The sequence below is a fragment of the Colias croceus genome, chromosome 8, assembly GCF_905220415.1.
Source record: "Colias croceus chromosome 8, ilColCroc2.1".
NCBI lineage: Eukaryota > Metazoa > Arthropoda > Insecta > Lepidoptera > Pieridae > Colias > Colias croceus.
This window is the reverse complement of record NC_059544.1, coordinates 7145494-7165057: the sequence shown is the minus strand read 5'-3', so window position 1 is coordinate 7165057 and position 19564 is coordinate 7145494. Positions and strand designations below refer to the sequence as shown.

At 33.1% G+C, this 19564-nt stretch overlaps 3 protein-coding genes across 3 annotated transcripts; 2 read left to right on the top strand and 1 right to left on the bottom strand.

Moving 5' to 3' along the window:
• The first annotated feature begins 468 nt into the window (after window positions 1–468).
• Window positions 469–5428, top strand: LOC123693999 (acyl-CoA Delta(11) desaturase-like). Its single transcript, XM_045639288.1, has 6 exons — window positions 469–704; window positions 1445–1763; window positions 2715–2845; window positions 3568–3773; window positions 4265–4450; window positions 5170–5428. Exons 2-6 carry the CDS (start codon window positions 1448–1450, stop codon window positions 5405–5407), a joined length of 1077 nt encoding a protein of 358 aa, XP_045495244.1. The 5' UTR covers window positions 469–704; window positions 1445–1447; the 3' UTR covers window positions 5408–5428.
• Window positions 5429–6708: 1280 nt separating this feature from the next.
• On the bottom strand, window positions 6709–8509 carry LOC123694005. The gene is made up of 3 exons (XM_045639300.1): window positions 8237–8509; window positions 8052–8155; window positions 6709–7983 (listed from the first exon to the last, which is right to left on the bottom strand). Exons 1-3 carry the CDS (start codon window positions 8304–8306, stop codon window positions 7459–7461), a joined length of 699 nt encoding a protein of 232 aa, XP_045495256.1. The 5' UTR covers window positions 8307–8509; the 3' UTR covers window positions 6709–7458.
• Window positions 8510–10793: 2284 nt separating this feature from the next.
• LOC123693988 (E3 ubiquitin-protein ligase TRIM9) lies at window positions 10794–16957 on the top strand. The gene is made up of 9 exons (XM_045639275.1): window positions 10794–11747; window positions 11917–12012; window positions 12110–12343; window positions 13070–13217; window positions 13643–13785; window positions 14015–14153; window positions 14706–14936; window positions 15851–16023; window positions 16430–16957. Exons 1-9 carry the CDS (start codon window positions 11064–11066, stop codon window positions 16562–16564), a joined length of 1983 nt encoding a protein of 660 aa, XP_045495231.1. The 5' UTR covers window positions 10794–11063; the 3' UTR covers window positions 16565–16957.
• Window positions 16958–19564: the final 2607 nt, after the last annotated feature.

The window sequence follows — 19564 nt, the reverse complement described above, 5'->3', positions numbered from 1 at the left end:
GCAATTAAGCTGCATTTATATGTTTAGTGAAACAGGTATGTAGTACAATGATCCATAACGTTTTTTTTTTTTTTTTTTTTTTTAATATCTACCCACAACATTATCTATGCTGCATAAATCTATGTGAACGAATTCATTTCAAACTTCTATCATGTAAAATTAATTCAATAATTAGGGTAGTTACATTTATTCCATTCATCGAAAGGTCCTCATCCAAAACTAAATTTCCTTAATTTGATTGTTTATCGCCTTCCTTTTTGTTAAGTTAGTCCCATTCCCAAAGGCATTACCCGTATTTCACCAAACTAAATGATAATACCTACACATAAGATGATATTATGGAACAATAAACATTAACTTCCTGAAAACTTCTAAGGCAATGTAGTAATGTACCATTACATACCTACCTTTAGACCAATTATAATAACATTGAAATCTAGTTGGTATGAACTAGTTTGAAAATCAAGATAAATTATTATTTGCAAATTTGATCGAACAAGAATACGTGATGAAGAAGAATCTGCTTGGAAAGTTTAAATTAAAGAAGCACGTAGCCATACAAAACGTGCTCTGAACCCAATATTATAATGTTAAGACAACTGTGGTCAAAGGTGTACACGCAGAGATCGATTATCGCATTATTTATTATAAAAAATATAAAGTGCAAAAAGTGAATTCAATATTTAATTAAGGATTATGAAAAAGTAAGTACCTAAATACCTATACTTAAACATTTTAATTGTAACTACTAACTAGGTACTACGTATTCGTAGCTATAATTATTATTTTTTTTGTTTTTTTAATTTTTAGTTCAGTTTCACAGATTTCACAAGCGTGAAAACTCAAATAATATCCGAATACTTATTTAAAGAAAAAAGAAATAATACGTATTCCCTAAGTTGATTCCAAATTCAGTCCATAAAATGTAATTTATACTGAGTGATGCTCATAAATATCATCAAAGAGATACTTAAACAGACGAATCTTTTTTACGGTATTCGTGAAATCTAATAAATAGATGTATATTTCTCGATTACATTCTGTCTGTCCTGTTTCATGAATGTTGTCAATAATTACAATATTAAAACACCATTCTTCTCCGGCAGCGTAGTACTTGTAGCCTGTAGGACGCAAGCGCAACACTAACAAAAAAAATTGTATCAGTAGGATATTTAATACTGTCACTAATTTACCTATTGTATACATAATACCTAAATGAGAAGACTTTTATAAAATTTTCAACATTCCATTATTTTCATTCTATCTTAAAATATCAAATATTAGGTCCAAAATATGCGTGTTCATAATGGAGATATTAACATGTAAATGATGTTGAATTCATGATGAAAATCCATCAATTCATTAAAATTCATTGAGGCCTGCTTATCTCTAAATAAATTACAATCCATAGAATATGTCCACGCCCCACATATTTTTATTTCAGAGTATGGCACCGAAAACTGTAACGAGACAGGATTTATTACATCACATTCCCGAAGATAAATATCTTTTTAGGGAATGTGTTAATTACGAGAATGAGATACAATCTTTAATCAAGATAAACCATTATGATGAGCTCTTGCCGAAGAATGATCCTCAATTCTTGGCTCCGATTAGAAGGTGGGAGAAGAAAATGGGATTTGAAACGCCTATTCAATGGATAAATGCAATATTAATTTCAATATATCACATAATTGGAGTCGTGTGGTGTACTGTTCACTTCTTTAGTCCATATAGATGTAAATGGCAATCTGTACTTTTTAGTAAGTATATTTAAATGTAATGATTACTTTTTTATTATTATTTCAGTAGGTATGGGTACCTAATGAATGATGAATCAATTATTTTTATTCAATGTTATTTTTAATTTATCGTAAAAAATTATTAGTACCTACTAGTTCAGGATACATCGCCCATTTTTGCAAGTGACTACTATCAAGCTGATTTTCCGTTTGTAGCTTTATTTTGATGAGACATCGAATAATTTCGTGTACGAAACTCTCGATTGTGGTAGCTAACAGAGATAACAAGGATAAAATTTTTTGATTTGATGGTTCTCAAATATTTATCACGCAATTTGTAGGACAATATGTCTGTTGAATTATATAAACATTAACTAAGTGAAAACAAAAAAATCAGCTTGTTAGTAATCATTTATGATGACCTCGTTATCGATACACTTTGGAAAGGGGGACTCTTTGAACAAACCATAGATTTTGTAGGACAAATATTTTTTAGAATAATTTAGGTAATTATCTTGAGATTGAACAAAAAAAAATTCATTCAGTTACTTAGTAATAAATATTTGAGAACCATCAAATCAAAAATTTTTATCCTTGTTATCTCTGTTAGCTACCACAATCGAGACTTTCGTATACGAAATTATTGGGCGTCTCATCAAAATAAAGCTACAAACGGAAAATTAGCTTGATAGTAGTCACTTGCAAAAATGGGCGATGTATCCTGAACTATACTTATCTAGTTACATAGCAGAGTTTAAAAATTAAAAAAATAAAATAATACCCAGCAAGTACTATATTATATAGAATAAGCTAATGAAATGATTTGAATTGAGATTAGCGAGAAGGTAGGGTATATTGGTAGATAAATTTTGATGCTAAACTGGTAATCGATAATCTGATTTGATCTCTATAACAATTTTTAATGTAAAATACCTCTATTGAATTCAAATAAAAATAAATTATCTCTTACAGCAATACTAGTGGGTCAATTAGGAGGGTTTGGTATAACAGGTGGCGCTCATCGATATTGGACCCATCGCGCATTTAAAGCAAAGTTACCGCTGCAAATTATAATGATGATTGCCTTCTCAGTCGCCGGTCAGGTATGGAGATACAATAATACATGGTACCATGGTAGATGTATAACTTCGATTAGAAATAGCATTTTCGCCTGTAAATTTAGAAACTACCTAGTTACCCACTGCACCAAGGATTCCGTACAAATATGTTCAATGCTAACGTTGCTTCGTACCAAAAGATTCTGTGATCACGGGAAATACATTGTAGTTACAGGTTTTGATTCAGCGAATGTCGAAAATTTTGCAGCATAAACGACTAGAAAAGAAGAATGTTTTTACATTTTTTTTACAATTTTGGCTAAGAAATAAATAATGACATTGAAAATCGATCAGGGAAACAGATGTATTAGGTACACACATCTGCTCCACAAAGAGACACGGGATTTCACTTACCTACATAAAGATATTATTAAATTCGTTTGAAAAGCCCAATTTCTAACATGGCAAGAGAAACGAATCAATTAGCGATAGATATGGAGATATCTATCGCTAATTGATTAAATTGAGATATATAGCAAAACAATTGAAACGGTTTAAGACACAAGGAGTTGTGTCTTAAACCGTTTCCATTGTTTTGCTTTAGTTTACTTTACCTAAACATTTATTACCTATTGATGAATTATTTAATTTAGGTCTCCTTAGTGTTGTTTTAAATAAGTACCTAGGTATCATTTTTAAAAGCCCTTTTATACACAATAAAACATGCTATGTCTTAACTATTACAATGACGCTGTTCCTTTTTTCAGAACAATATTTATAATTGGGTCCGTGACCACCGCGTTCATCACAAGATGTCGGAAACTTCAGCAGACCCGCACGATGTGCGCCGCGGATTCTTCTTCTCTCACGTTGGATGGTTGATGATGAAGAAACACCCAGATGTCATATTAGCGGGGAAAAAGATCGATATGAGCGACATTATGAACGATCCGGTAGCAAAATTTCATATGAAGTATGATTCATTTTTTATTGTTTAAGTTAGTAGGATATACCTAGTCATTTGGTACCTAATCGTTTTATTAACATACTTATGACTTACGTGAATTGATAATTCAAACATTGTACGTTGGTCTAGCACATCTACTTGATAATAATATTACCATGGACGGTAGTAGGTAGAGGTACCCTCATATTATATAGGTAATAAAATTTGTGTCGTTTCTATTCTCTCCCAGTGGATAGTTAATAGATAGGTATATCACAGATAATATAATATTTTACAAAGTTAATACCTATTATTAGGAAATTAAAAAGACTTTGAATTAATTTATAGTTTTTAATGTAGCCGAAAGAATATTGCGACACAATTGACAATGCTCGCTTCCCGCCCAATCGATTGACATCTGCCAAGTGCCAGGAGGGGAAGTGTTCTTGAATTCGTCTAACAGTATAGACTGTCTTCAAATGCATTTATCTAATTCATTTATATGTGTAATTTTTCAGGTATTTTAATATTCTCAAGCTGATGTGCTGTTTCATTCTGCCCACGATTACTACGGTTTACATATTTGGTGAATCGTGGTCTGTTGCGATTTTAATTCAATGCTTTATACGATATTTATTGAATCTTCACTTCACTTGGGCAGTTAATAGTTTTGCTCACATTTGGGGTCACAAGCCGTACAACAAGTAAGCTACATGCATGTGTATTTTTCATCTACGTAGCTATAGTAAGCTAAATACATATTTGTATATTCCTACCTTATTCCTACCCTCTGTAAAATTCTGCGAACATAATATTAGACTGACCTTAAAACGATAAATAATTAGTATTGAATGTAAAATACAAAGGTACTCAACTACATACCAAATATTATGTCTTCTTATTTCTAATTTGAGATCTAAGTAATTTGATCTCTAAATCAATAGTTTAAGTTTCACTTTAGATAGGTACAAAGTCCTATTTTAAGACCTAAAATACAAATTCCAAATGAATATTCATAATCAGGACCAGCCTTGAAAGGGTCTCGTAAAATAATTATGAATGAAAAATGAAACGCTACAAAACCTTCGAAAAGCATATATTATTATCTAAAAGTCTAAAACGATACCTAAATAGCTCGGTTGCTACACTTCAAAACCCGGAATGTAGCAAAACAAAATGTCATAAAATATATTTTTATTTTTCGAAATTTCCGTAAAGCTACTTAGGATTGACCAAATCTCTTTCCGATTGAGTCAGATTATTTATTATCCCCGCGGATAAAAAGCTTAAGGACCTAAATATATATATTTTTTTTTGACGAAGTTAAGTATTTTTTTGCAAACACTTTCCACCTGTATATTTTTAACGTAGGTATTAGCTGAGATCTGAGATACCTTGTTATTCTTTTTTTTTATCATTGCAGATTAATCAAACCAACTGAAAACTGGTACGTATCTATGGTTGCAATGGGCGAAGGCTGGCACAACTTCCATCACACATTTCCCTGGGATTATAAAGCTGCGGAATTTTCATATTTTCTCAATACGACTACTTTAATAATCGATGCATTTGCATTATTTGGCTGGGCTTATGACATGAAAGTTGCTTCATCGAATGTGATAGACGCAGTTTCTAGAAAACAAGGCGAAAGATATCAATAAATTACCAAAAGAATACTGTGATGTACTTAGCTGTTTCATTTCTCCACGATCATACCTAATCCTTTTAATAATGTAAAGTTTAAAGTCATTGCTATTAATTAGGTACGTGCTTAAATTAAAAATTGCCTGTCCAAATAATGCTTCAATGTTTTCCAATCAATACATTTCAGCAGGTTTGGATAACGATTAGCAAATTTTGTTATTAAAGACAATGATAAATCTAAAATACAGGCTCCTTTGTGTCACCAATACCAAAATAAACATTGGCATGAAAAGTCGATTTCACATATAAGCTCAGACTGTTCTTATTGAGAAATACATATACATAACACAGAACATTCAACATACCCATGTCTAATAGGTAATTTATGGTTATCGAACGTCCACATTGTAGTTCCACATACTTTCAGGAATTTAAGAATATCGATATCTGGATGTCGGGTGTCGGTAATAGAAACAATAGAAATAGAAAACCTCGAATTTACACTTTTTTATTTAAGTGTAATTTTAACATGTACCTATAATATTTTTATTTCAGTATGCAGCCGGCAGGTTACAAATAAATTTTAAACAATGGGGTAATAATCAGTTATCACTCATTGATTTTATTTTTTGGCGATCATCAAATCAAAGTTAACTACATAATATAAATTTAAACAAACTTTTATTTTGTCGTTTATAGACCAATAATATTATTTGTAATAGTGATCGTTTTTATTATTATTACAACACAGGATGCCACCGCCTTCGGTGTACTAAGCGCAATGGAACTTATTTTGTATACTGACGACATAAGTAAGCAATTATTACATAATTATAAGATTTTGAATTTTTCATCCCTAAATTCGCGCAGCCGCCATATACTGCTCCGCTAATATGGGAGTTTTGCCAATGAAAACATAATCGTTTTGTATGGGTATTTTTTTCATTATCAGCGTATGCAAAATGTTAAGTAATCAATAAGCCCTTTCCAAAACAATCGCACAAGTGTCGCAAAACCATATTGGAGTCATGTATGAAATAACATTTATGTAATTCACAATAAATATGTATTTTACAATTAGCTTATACAGGGTTTCCCACTATCGGTATACTAAGCGCGAAGGGACTTGTAGTTTTTCATACACTGATCACGTAAAAATACTTAAACAAAAAAATTAAGTCAAATTTTTTTTGCTTAAATTTTCCTTAAAATCTATGTTTTCTTCTCTAACTTCGCGCAGCCGGCATATACCGCTTCGCTAATGTGAGCATTTTATCAATGAAAACATAATCTTAAAAGATAGCTTACGTGTGGATGGCAAAGTTGGGCGGGTTGCTTGTTATACACATAGAGTTTTAAAAATTCATCTATTTGAAAAAAAAAATGCGCCTGGAATTTTATAGGTATTTTTTACGTACTCGTATGCAAAAGTATAACCTCCATTGAGCTTAGTATACCAACGGTATGACACCCTGTAACAGTGAATTGAAATGGGTAATTATTTTATGATAGAGCCAAAACAAAATTGTAAGACAGTTTTAAGATTCGACATTTAAAATATTTTTAAAGATAACCAATATTTACAATTATGACTAGTTTAAGCATTGATGCAAGATTATAGCATCTAGATTGTATGAAACAATATTTAAAATGCTGTATCTTAATAATAATTGAAATGTTTTTTCCACTAGGTACAATAATGCAGAGTGGACATCCAATTCGGTTATATAAATCTAATATATAAAATTTTCGTGTCACAGTTTTCGTTGCCATACTCCTCTGAAATGGCTCGACTGATTCTCATGAAATTTTCTGTGCCTATCGGGTAAGTCTGAGAATCGGCCAACATCTATTTTTTATATATACCACGGACAAAGCCGGGGCTAGTTGGGTATATAATGTGTATATAATTGAACCCATGAGTTATTAAGCACACATAATTTTACATATATGTATATCTGTGGGGTGTATTTTACATTTTTTCGATATTGACTAACTACCCTCACTTATTGAATAAAAAACTATTTTAAAAGCAAATAGAAATACAAGATTTTCTGTGGCATCCATTTCAATCTTCTATTAGTAAATAAACATCAGCTTTAGATTTCTGAATATCTGGCCCCTTTTCATTCACTTCATTCAACTTTACTTCCTTGATTGGTCTTAAATTTTCATCCTTTGATACTTTTCTCTTTAAACTCAGTCCTTTAGTTCCAGATTCATTGTGATCACTGTTAGAAACTTTTCGCTTCTTTGTTTTTGTCACTACAAAATCAACATCTGATGAATCATCATCAAACCCAGCATATACAGGAACAGAACGCCCACTTCTAGTAGAACGCATGGGCTGTGTTCTGGTAGTCTCTTCAAGAATCTGTAAGGGTGGTGGCCAAGCAGCAAGATTAACTGATTGCCTTGCCTGTCTATAGTTATTTAGAGACATTATTTTGAAGTAAACAGCAAGAAGTCTGGCTTTTTCTGTTGCTGTAGAGGCACTGGGGAAAAGACTCCAAGGTAAACGTCTATCTCTCACATTCAAATGCCGCCTTTTCATTTTCACTTTCGGTGCAGGGTTACAGTTATTTTCCTCCATCTGTGACAAAAAATATACAATCACACAAGTTAAGAGATAATGAAATGATTATTCTAGCCATTTCATACCTTTTGTTTTTCTTCTTCTTGTGCTGTCGACTTAGAAAACTTTAAAACTTTTAACAGGTCAGACATTTCTTCTTTACTTAAATTTTCTTCATCTAGGCCATACTCTAAAATTAAAATTGAAAAAACTAATAACGAATAACAGTTTACTTAAATAATGAGTATCGGAAGAAAAAACTGTTGGTTACCGGTTAATTGATGCCGTAAACTCTTGATATCGGTATCTGAACTTTCCTCAGAAGATAAAACATATTCCATTGTCAATAATTATTATACTACATGGAAGAGTCGCTTTTGCCATAAAGAAATAAATAATAGAATGCATTGAAAATAATCCAATATTGAAAGTAGTACATACACCTAGTTTATTTTTTGTTTACTGCAAAAAACAAAACATTTTTATTATTTAATAAAACTGTGCGGTTTTTCGTTTTTATTTATTTTTACAAATCCGCGTTACATGACACTGACAATTGACATAATATAAAATTAGGTGAGGACCTAAGAGCAATTAACCTATAGAGTACTTGTATCGAGCGTATACAATTTACATATATTTGTTTCTCTCTATCTAAAGAAAACGTCGTATGAAAGAATGAGACAGCTATAGACAACAAGCTACGTTTCAACATAGTCATGGCACCATTTTTACTATAGGTACGTATTTAGATAGATAGAAGGTGATAGTGATGGGATGTGCTTCAATCGATAAAATCGTGAATGTATTTTGCATTTACGGTTTCGTGAAATAATAAATAATAAAAAAACAAAACTTATAATTAATTTCAGTTGAATACATTATTTGTTTAATCCTACGTATATAATAAATGCGAAATTATGTGAGAAGGGATGTTACTCTTTCACTGCGGAACCGATTACAATGAAATTTTGTACATACACACATAGGTTAGGTTTTATCCCGGAAATCCCACGTGAACGGGAACTGTGCAGGATTTTCTTTAAAAACGCGGGCGGAAAGTTAGTACATTATAAAAGAAATTTAAAAACTTGAAATGTAATTTAAAATAAAGAAGGAAATGATGATAAAGTTAAAGGAGTGAGGAGAAAGGCACAGTCAGCATGAAGGAATCATGCAGCATTTTAACAAGTTAATAAAAGGACAGTCTTAATGAAAACATTTTCCTAACATCCTACTAATAAATCGAAAGTTTGTGAGGATGGATGTTTGTTACTCTTTCACGCGAATACTACTAAACCGATTACAATGAAATTTGGAAAAATTACTTTTGATCCCGTAAATCCAACAGGAATGGGAACTATGCGGGTTTTTCTTTGAAAACGCATGTATATTAAGTATGTATTTTAATAGTAGTTTCTCATCTATGAGAACTGTCATTTAATCAACCGTTTAATTTTCACATAGTTACACATTTAAAGTAGGTAACTTATGTGTAAAAAATTTCAAAATAAAAATTCACTCTCTTTAATCAAATGTATTTATTATCTACAGGAACAAAAAAAAAACGTAAGCGTAAGATTGCACAATTCTTCTAGAATCTAGAGTATCCATCTTGATAACACGTAGGCTCGAAATGCAGTGAACACAATATTGCAAATTGTGGCGGCGTCCAATCAACTCATGTCTCACGTTTTATACCCATTTTTTATTTAGCTGAGGAAATCTAAAACAAAATGAATTTATTAATAATCTGAAAGAGAAATTAATAAACAACAAACGAAAACTAAAACACATAGGGCAAATAAAACAACCACGTGGTATGTTTTATTTTCCTGCGGTAAAAAATTTACATCTATTATTTGCAACAACAACTACATATAAATCTGATTTATGAAACAAAATAAATAAATCAACGTTAATATGAAATAGATTTTTTGTCATAAATCGATAATATACGCTAGATGTGTTACAACACTACGGTGGTAAACAAAATGCCAAACGTGATATTATTGTGACGTTTTTTAAAAATAATTTCATTATTTTATATTCCACAACCCCATAAAGTGGGTAAATGTTACAGTTACAACATAAAATTACAAAAAAGCGCTTGATAAAACCTTCAAATAGGTTTAAAACATAAATATTTATCAATTTGCTGAAAATGACTTACCGATGGAAAGATATTTTTACATTGTTTTTATCCAAAACTCCCATTCGACTAGTGATAGCCGGTTGCTAAACATACAATAGTTATTTTAGCACACTGACAAATAAAAAGAAACACTGTACACTTTATATTTTCTAAATATTTCGTTAAAAACACTTGACGCACTGAGCCCACCAGCTGGTTGGAAAACAAACTGACTGCCGGCGCGCTACGTTTGAAGACAGTGTAGATACTCTATCGCTATCTCAATCTGGCTTATGCTGTTATTGACTAAGAGTAAGTAGATTAGAAAATATGTATTTTGTTCTGTCTTAATATAAGAACTCTATAGGTTAATTGCTCTTAGGTGAGGACCATAAATAAAAAAAGAAATTTGCATCACAGATTAATTGCATATTAAATTGCTTTGCTGCTAAGCTTTGCTGTGTTTGCTTTGCTCGATAAGCCCACGAGGCACGAGCGAATAATAAAGATTAAAGATATTATAATAAATCTTTTGGACTAATCCATACAGAATAAAATCCAGAAGACAGATCACGGAAGCAAACGTTTTTTTAGATATTTAAAGTGACAAATAGTTAACATTAATAGATTACCTATATTTATATTTTATTTTATGTATCTGTGGAAATTTAAAGTGTCAAATGTGTGTGTTATTATCTCCCTCAATTTCTTGTTTTCTTGATCTCGTTTTAGAATAAAATGGCTTAACTTTATGTGATTAAACTGTGCGATAGAAATAATTTTAAATAGAAATGTATAAAGCGCGTACTTGGCTATTTTTATTTAATAAATTATAACATAGTGTTTCCAATAATATGATTTATTAGTTTAAATGTTTGAATTTTACCATACATCAAAATTAAAAGTAAAAGATGCAATAGTTATAATTTGTGAATAATCCATTAAAAAAAAATCAGAGAGTAAAATGGAAGAAGAGTTAAGATGTTACGTGTGTAAGGAATTCTATAGGGAACCAGTGTTATTACCTTGTGGCCATGCATTGTGTAGAATATGTGCAGTCAATCTTCAAACTCATGTTCATGAAACAGAAAATGCTTCAGCTGTCGCATCGGATTACCAGGAAGCTGATAAAGCTTCAGTATCAAGTGAAACAGATAGTGGTGTCGTATGTGGATCAAGGCCTAATAGTTACGCTGGGACGCCTGCTGCTCCTATCTATCCAACTGCAGCTTTTAGCCTCGTCTGCCCCGTATGTAACAAACAGATATATTTTGATGACAATGGAGCAGACGGATTGCCGCCTTTTCGTGTTATGCGAACAATCGTCGAAAGATTTGGGGGCGTTAATATTGCACCGCCGGCTGAAGAAGCCTGTCAAATGTGTGAAGGCGAAAAGCGTGCTGCAGTAGTAAGATGTGAACAGTGTTCTGTGCGATATTGTGCGAGTTGTAGAGATGCTTGGCACCCAACACGTGGTCCACTTGCACAACATGAGCTAAGAGCCCTTGGGACAACATGTGTGGATCATGGTTCCACTCCTGTTCTATATTGCAATACTTGTCTCATCCCAATTTGCCAGAGATGTCTTGCGGAACGTCATTCCACCCATGAAACACAGCCCCTCTCTAATGCAGCACGAGCCCATAAGGTAATATAATAAATAATTTATTATAGAATTATTGAATGCCGTGATTAGATAATTATCTGCCAAATTCTTATTGGAACACAACATTTAAAACTTAATTAAATTTATTCCTTTATTTAAGCTTTTTTCTCTCAAACTGGAGTGGTGACAATTATACTCATTAAAATTTCAGACTGATTTATCGCAATCATTGCAACAACTCTCGGAGGAAGCTAAAGCGGTGACTGAGTATATTCAATTAGTCAAAGGATCAGGAGAGAAAATAAATGTAAGTTCTTTCACTGTTACTCAGCATTAATGTTAAATGAAAATAATCCAATATATTCTTTCTTTATAATTAAAATATATATTTGTTTACTTCTTAGGATTCTTGCGAAGAATTGGAGAGACAAATAGATCAAGCATGTTCAGAAATCACTCGTGCGGTTGAGAGACGACGTGATGAGCTAGTAAGAGCGGCAAGGAACACTCGAACACAGGCTGCTAATAATATGCGATCTCTAACTGCTCATGCTGCACAGAAATTACGTGAAGCAACTGCATTGTTACACTTTTCTATTGAAGCTTTAAAAGAAACCGATCATGCTGCCTTTTTACAGGTATTTCATTTATAGTCATTTGATAAGTTTCTGCATTTATTTCTATGTGTATATTTTTATGACTAAGCTTTATTATTCTGTTTAAAGTACTTAGTCATAACCATTCATGCTGATATCAATTTTATCTAATGATATTAAATAGTAATTTTATCAAATATAGGTAAGTCATCAAAGATAATGACTCATGAATATTGATTGATACAATCAACACTATTTTTTTTTTGTCTTATTTCAACTTAAACAATATGTAAATACTTACTTGTGTATGTTGTAAAATTGATAATAATAATCAATGATAATCATTGTATCAATACACCTAAATTTACTAGTAGTATTGATAACATTGCTCCATAATCTATTGAATTTATATTTCATCATAAGTAACGAAAATAAACAGATAAGTTTGGCTTTGGTCCATAACAAACTTACTTTATGGAAGGCATAGTTACTATTGATTATATTTTAGTTTTTCATACTACCTACAATATAGTACCTATAATATAATGTAATAAATATTACAACATTACATAAAAGTGTATGTCCTTTATAAAATAAATCTGATATATTGTTATGGCTAACAATACCTAATAAATACAATAGCAATTGTAATCACATAGTCTTGACTTATAAAATTAATATTCATATTTTTTAAGTCTCGTACATCGATAGCTCTATGGTTTTTAGAGCCATGGATCCAATTCATTTTTTCTGTAATTTTTGTTTCAGGTTGGTAACATTTTATCTGCGCGCGCACAAGATACAGCTACTGGTTTACGAGATTCGTTAGAATCACCCCCATCCCCGCCAGCTCTTACGCTTGACATAGAACCTGTCTTACGCACCGTGAAGACAATGAACTTCATAGAGTGTATACGTAAGTGTATTTTATAACATGAGGGTACATTAAAATTTATTTTGTCATCATGATATTTTTTTTAATAAATTTTCATGGAAGTATTTTGTAATATTGTTATTGTGTTCTGAAATTTGCTAGCAAAAATAATATGTGATAAAACTTTTGTTTGGAATGCAGCACCGGAAAAAGAAATGAAATCATCAGGTATTGATTTTAATTTCTGTTATAAATATAATAATTACAATTTTATATAGAAGATGTTTGTGATATTAAGTGTTGTATCAAGTAATAAGCAGCCACTGAGAAAACAAACTCGATCGTCGATTTTTTTCTAAGTGGTGACGCAAATCCTTTTGGTAAAATCAGCTTGATATGCTAAAGGATGTTCTCAAGAGCTCAAGATAATGATTTTTCCAAAATATTAAACGATAACTGTATTATAGCTCCCGGCGCGCCAGAGATGGCAGTGGAAGCGTGTGCTGCGCGTGGTTGTTCGTGCACACTGGCATGGCGGCCGCCGGTCGCGCCACACTCTGTTCGCGGATATATCTTGGAACTAGATGATGGACTGGGAGGACCTTTCCGGGTGAGTTGAGGTTTTGGGATTTAAATGTTATGTGTATCATGGGCAATGATGTAGATGTGAATTCATATTTGATAGCTATAAGATAAAAGATAATATAAATAAAATCTGTTTCATGGTACCTTACGGCACTTTGTGGTGCACATGTTGATTTTTTTAATGATATAAATAATAATCATACATTTTTTTCATGTATAACTGAAGTCTCAATGCAAGGATATAATAATTGCAGGAAGTTTATTGCGGCCGTGAAACGGTTTGTACAGTCGATGGCTTGCATTACGCATCTCTATACAGTGCGAGAGTGAAAGCCTTCAATGGAGCTGGAGAAGGACCATACAGTGAAGTCATCGGCCTACAAACATCACCAGGTTGGAAATATAGCGTGAACCAAAAATAAACTATATTTTTTTTTGACGTGACAACGTCTTATAATTCGATAGAGCCGGCCGCGGCTGCACGCCCGAAAAAACATGACTCATGCGGCGTTACCTCGCTCTAAGGCGTTCCGTAAGGCTTGAAGTGCAAGCGAGAGTGCGGAACGAGCAACAAAGAAGCACAATCGTTGTCACGTTCAACTATCGTCAGTAACCGACTTTACAGACAACCAATTTTTTTTTTTATATTTCATAACTTCAAAAAACTAGAATTTTATGTTTTGAGTTTTATCTAAACCTCTTTTGCTATCACATTCATTTTAGAATTTCTCTCATTCATTGTTATTTGCCAAAAATTTACAATTTGATGTTTACGAATCTCGACGAATATTAGGCGTCGTTTCAAATATAATTATGATAATAATTGGGCATAAGCAGTATATAGTTTTTAATAACTTGCAGATAGATTATGGTTTAAACTATTTTAACACGCGTGTCGCGGTTGTGGCGGTGAAAATTTAAGTTAGAATGCAAATGTGTGCGCAGTGGCGTGGTTCTCATGGGACGCGCGGTGCGCGCACGCGGAGGGCGGGCTCGCGCTGGGCGCGGACGGGCTGAGCGCGCGCGCGGCGGGCTGGCAACCTCGCGTGGTGATCGCCGACCAGCCGCTCGCGCGCGGCGTGCACTACTGGCGCCTGCGCCTCGACCACTACGACGGCGACGCCGACCCCGCCTTTGGGATCGCGCGCGCTGAAGTCGCCAAGGATAAGATGCTCGGTAAGTTTTTCTCCCTGTAAATTGGAATAAATAATATGGACATTGTATACTCAATGTTGAGTAGTGCTTCTGCCCCCAAGGTTGCCAAATAATAATGCCTTTTCTTTAATCACTTTATTGCTCTTTACAATACATGTGTTGTTTAAGCTAGCCGTTATGCACTACCGAGTTACTGACTCTAATAATTATTCTAATAAATCTAAAAAGCGTCGGGGAAACAATGTGGACGCACACATATACAAAAAGCTCGATCAGCGAATTGCATAAGTGTGTCCCTACATTATTCCCCCCCCCCCCCCCCCCTTTATCAAAAAATAATTATACACTACAAAAAATACAAAGACAGGCAGAATAATAATTGACGCAAAATACAAAATGAGATAACAATGCAATATACATATTAATTCGTAATATTTCTTAATGTTACAACAATAAAAAATACGTGTAAACGGCATACGTATATGGATTACGATAATATGGTCACACAACGGCAGACGGTAGATTACGATAATATCGTCACACACTCACTAATCACTACATGAATTTATCCTTATGTTACAACTGCGATATAATTTATTTTACGCGTATGCCGCAGTGGGCGGCGCAGGCTGGGTCGCTTGCCCTAGCGTCGCAGACGCTCGTCCTTGGTTGGCCTTATCCACCTCGCGACGTAGCCAACTCCTGATCCGGCGATGGCAAAAACCACGCAGGCCCAATAGAACTATGGCCGTAACGATCACAGCCAATATTATCATTACGATGACCATTGTGTTGACGTGATCGTCTAGATTCTAGTTGTATTTTATAATTTAAAAAGATCTAAGTTCATGACTGCTTGCCTATTTCCCAATATAATAATTATTGATTTTTTTTTAAGTTGTAAGATATTATTTATTCTTTAATTATTATCATAGGGAGTGACGCGCTAGGCTGGGCGATGTACATCGACGGCGTGCGCTCGTGGTTCGTGCACGGCGGCGCGCACGGCGGGCGCGCGGCGGGCGGCATCGCGAGCGGCGCCACCGTCGGCGTGCTGCTCGACCTCACGCGCGGCACGCTGCGCTTCACCGTGGACGACCGCCCGCAGGTAGCGCACACTCCCGCACATGTACACACACGTAACACGGCGCGTGTTATATCACTTCATGTATACTCGCACACTCCTACATCGCATATCGAAACACAAACGCATCAGCTACATGTACACCCGAATATATACATCATATAACTAGTTATAACTGGGGAAAAATTGTTTTATTATGTACTAGCTGCTTCCCGCGGTTTCACCCGCATTGCTCCGCTCCTGTTGGTCTTAGCGTGATGATATATAGCCTATAGCCTTCCTCGATAAATGGGCTATCTAACACTGAAAGAATTTTTCAAATCAAACCAGTAGTTCCCGAGATTAGCGCGTTCGAACAAACAAACAAACTCTTCAGCTTTATAATATTAGTATAGATGAGTAAGTATTCATTATTAAACCTTATTTCCAGGGCGACATAGCATTTACAGGCCTACGCGGCGCCTTCTACCCAGCAGTGTCCTTAAACCGAGGTGTTGCAGTCACATTACAGCCGGGATTGCCGCCACCACCTGATTTACTCATGTCTAATTTATCTATTGAATAAAAACAGGAGTCAAATACGAGCCCGTATGTACCTACTCAATAAATTCATATTAAAAGACTATCTACGTCATGACAAACGATTAAATTTATACAGGGTGAATTTCAATAAATAACCGGCACAATGAAATCGAGATCCGATCTTTGATAGTCGATTGAATCATTATTTAATTTCTTACTTTTTGCATTTTTACTTTACTACCATAATAATGGAGATTTTGCGTTTGCTACTCATCAGTACATTAATTTAACTGAATTTATAAAGATCTCGAATTCGCGTACGAATGTATTGTACTTATCAAGTTAATATGCCCCAGTTTACACCGTTGCGTGTAACTACTATGTTTATGTAATTTAGAATAATCCTGTACATCGAATTATCGAATATAAATACATATATATATAAATCTCGTGTCACAATGTTTGTCCTCAATGGACTCCTAAACCACTTAACCGATTATAATAAAATTCGCACACCATGTGCAGTTCGATCCAACTTGAGAGATAGGATAGTTTAAAGCACAAAGCGGGCGAAGCCGCGGGCGGAAAGCTAGTAAATACATATATCAATATAGATTAAGAGCTACAAAAACCTGTACTTACCTATTTAACAATTACGTATATAACTATTAAGTTTTTATATTCCAGAGATACCTAGTTGTTCCGAAACTTGCGTCTATAGTTAATTAATATATTTAGCTAGGTTTTATAATCATATCTTAGAATTTAAAGGTATACTTACGTATATGTCTATTAGAATAACCCGATAGTAGCGTTTATTATAACATACTAGGCTGCTATGATTATGTCTAATCGTAATTTCCGATTTGAAACATAGATAGATTTTTTTTAAATAAAGTATGTTCTTTTAGTACAAACTCAACTGCTGCGAAAGTTTTATTTTATTTATGAGTACCTATTTTATGTATTTATAGCGGATATTGGGGACCTGAGATATGAAACAGAATATTCCATACCAACCTGTTCTACATTTATTGGTATACCACCATTGGTATACTAAGCTCAAAGGAGATTATAGTTTTGCAAACGCTGAGTACGTAAAAAATACTTAAATTCCCGACGCATTTTTTTTTTCAAATAGATGAATTCTTAAAACTTTAGTTGTACACCCCTGACAAGTAACTTTGCCACTCGCACTTGAGCTATCGTTGAAGATATAGATATCGATATAGGTACTTTCATGGACAAAATGCTCACATTAGCGACGGGATATATTATATATGCCTGCTGCGCAAAGCTAGAGAAGAAAACATGGATTTTAAGGAAAAATTTAGCAAATATTGAAGTACTTTTTACGTGATCAGTGTATGCAAAACTACAAGTCCCTTCGCGCTTAGTATACCGATGGAGGGACATCCTGTATATTGTTATTATTTTGACCACTCTTTGTCCAGTCCGACACAGCTATATATTGTGGGTGAAGCCCAATGCTTAAATTATCGTTTTTTGACAATCCATCAAATGTTACTAAACATTCAAGAAGCTATAGTCGAGCCAATTTAATAGGCAACATTTGAAGTCTATCAATTTTATATTCGAAGAGAGGTAACCTGCTTAAAAACATCGATTACAGTGAATTAATCGATACGGACTTGAAACATTTGTCAATCGAACTTGAAACTCATTTATTAATTTATGATGATTTTTATTCACAAGTAATCAATGTATTCGATTCTAGATGTCAGATTTCGATTTTTAGAGTAACGTCTCTGATATTTAAAAAGAAAAAAAGTTTATTGACACAAAATTGTAGCGACGTCAGTTCTTTAATTCAGAAATTGTTTATTATGTTTAGAATGGTTTATCTGTAAAAAGAAATCTTAAAATTACTTGTATCGGACATTATTATAATAAATATGTAATCGTAATTGAAAAAAGTTAAGCAAATGTACAGTTCTAACAAAACAAAATATCATGTTATTCTATGTCGTCGTTACTAGGTTACGTTGTTGAATTTTGTTGAACTGTCAAATGTTGCCTATTAAAATGGCTCTACTATAAAGCTGCGTCGGTCTAAAGACATTCCAATTCGGTTGGATTTGTTACATGAATTTTATCTAAGCTTTATTTTAAGAACATTATGTATTATGTATATAATAACATACCTATGTAATATATATTCGTGAATTTTTTTTTATTCATTTTGTAATGAGTAAATAAAAAAAACAGATTTTATGCATACCCTCACGAAGGATTATTTGCACACTTTTTATCTTTATAGGATCTTGTCGAAACATTTAATGTAAAAAACACAACACAAAATGATTATTGATATGAGCCGTATGAACAACGTCGCCTATCATAGGCGTTAATATATAAGTACTTTTGTAACTTTATTCGTAATTTTAACGTTATATTTTATATTACTTTTTTAGTGTGGAAATTACTGCCATTTAATTAAAGTTTAAGTTTAGTGTTTTGTATTACTAATTTTAACATAATACATGATTTATACTATTTATTATTATAGTTTTAATGTGTTCAACGAGCAAGCCTTTATAATGAATTTCAATTTGTATGCTAAATTCATTGACTTATCTAAATTCTAGTCAAATTAAACAATTAGTTGCTCTGAAATAAGTAATGAGAAACGTAATGTGTTCAGTTCTGTTCGTACTTAATGATTTTTTTTATTTATTTTTTCATGTATTACATGCCGCCTGCTCGTTTGGAGTAATGTAAAATTTTAATAAAATAAAAACATGTACAAATCATTTTATGCTGTTTTCTTTAAGACTGTTTTATTTCTATGTAGAAATACACTACTACTATAATTATGGCCTTTGCAGGGATTTTTGTCCACTATAATAGATCGGTATTTACATCAGTCAGTATCGACATTCGAAATCGTAAATTTAACAATAATTCCAAAAGTTTTCCAACTTCGGTCATGTGAATGAAATGAATACATTGGGACGACAATAAATCTCATTCTGCAACCTTGTCCGCAATCCGGAACATTGTTAAAATTACAATTAAATTA

Excerpts from the sequence above, each read along its gene's own strand:
- LOC123693999 (XM_045639288.1), top strand. The coding sequence starts at position 1,448 with ATGGCACCGAAAACTGTAACGAGACAGGATTTATTACATCACATTCCC. Across the intron at positions 2,846-3,567 it reads CCTTCTCAGTCGCCGGTCAG|AACAATATTTATAATTGGGT; the intron begins GTATGGAGATAC and ends TCCTTTTTTCAG. Across the intron at positions 4,451-5,169 it reads GGTCACAAGCCGTACAACAA|ATTAATCAAACCAACTGAAA; the intron begins GTAAGCTACATG and ends TTATCATTGCAG.
- LOC123694005 (XM_045639300.1), bottom strand. The coding sequence starts at position 8,306 with ATGGAATATGTTTTATCTTCTGAGGAAAGTTCAGATACCGATATCAAG. Across the intron at positions 8,156-8,236 it reads TTTACGGCATCAATTAACCG|AGTATGGCCTAGATGAAGAA; the intron begins GTAACCAACAGT and ends TTTTAATTTTAG. Across the intron at positions 7,984-8,051 it reads AAGAAGAAGAAAAACAAAAG|ATGGAGGAAAATAACTGTAA; the intron begins GTATGAAATGGC and ends TTTTTGTCACAG.
- LOC123693988 (XM_045639275.1), top strand. The coding sequence starts at position 11,064 with ATGGAAGAAGAGTTAAGATGTTACGTGTGTAAGGAATTCTATAGGGAA. Across the intron at positions 11,748-11,916 it reads ATGCAGCACGAGCCCATAAG|ACTGATTTATCGCAATCATT; the intron begins GTAATATAATAA and ends TTAAAATTTCAG. Across the intron at positions 14,154-14,705 it reads CGGCCTACAAACATCACCAG|TGGCGTGGTTCTCATGGGAC; the intron begins GTTGGAAATATA and ends ATGTGTGCGCAG.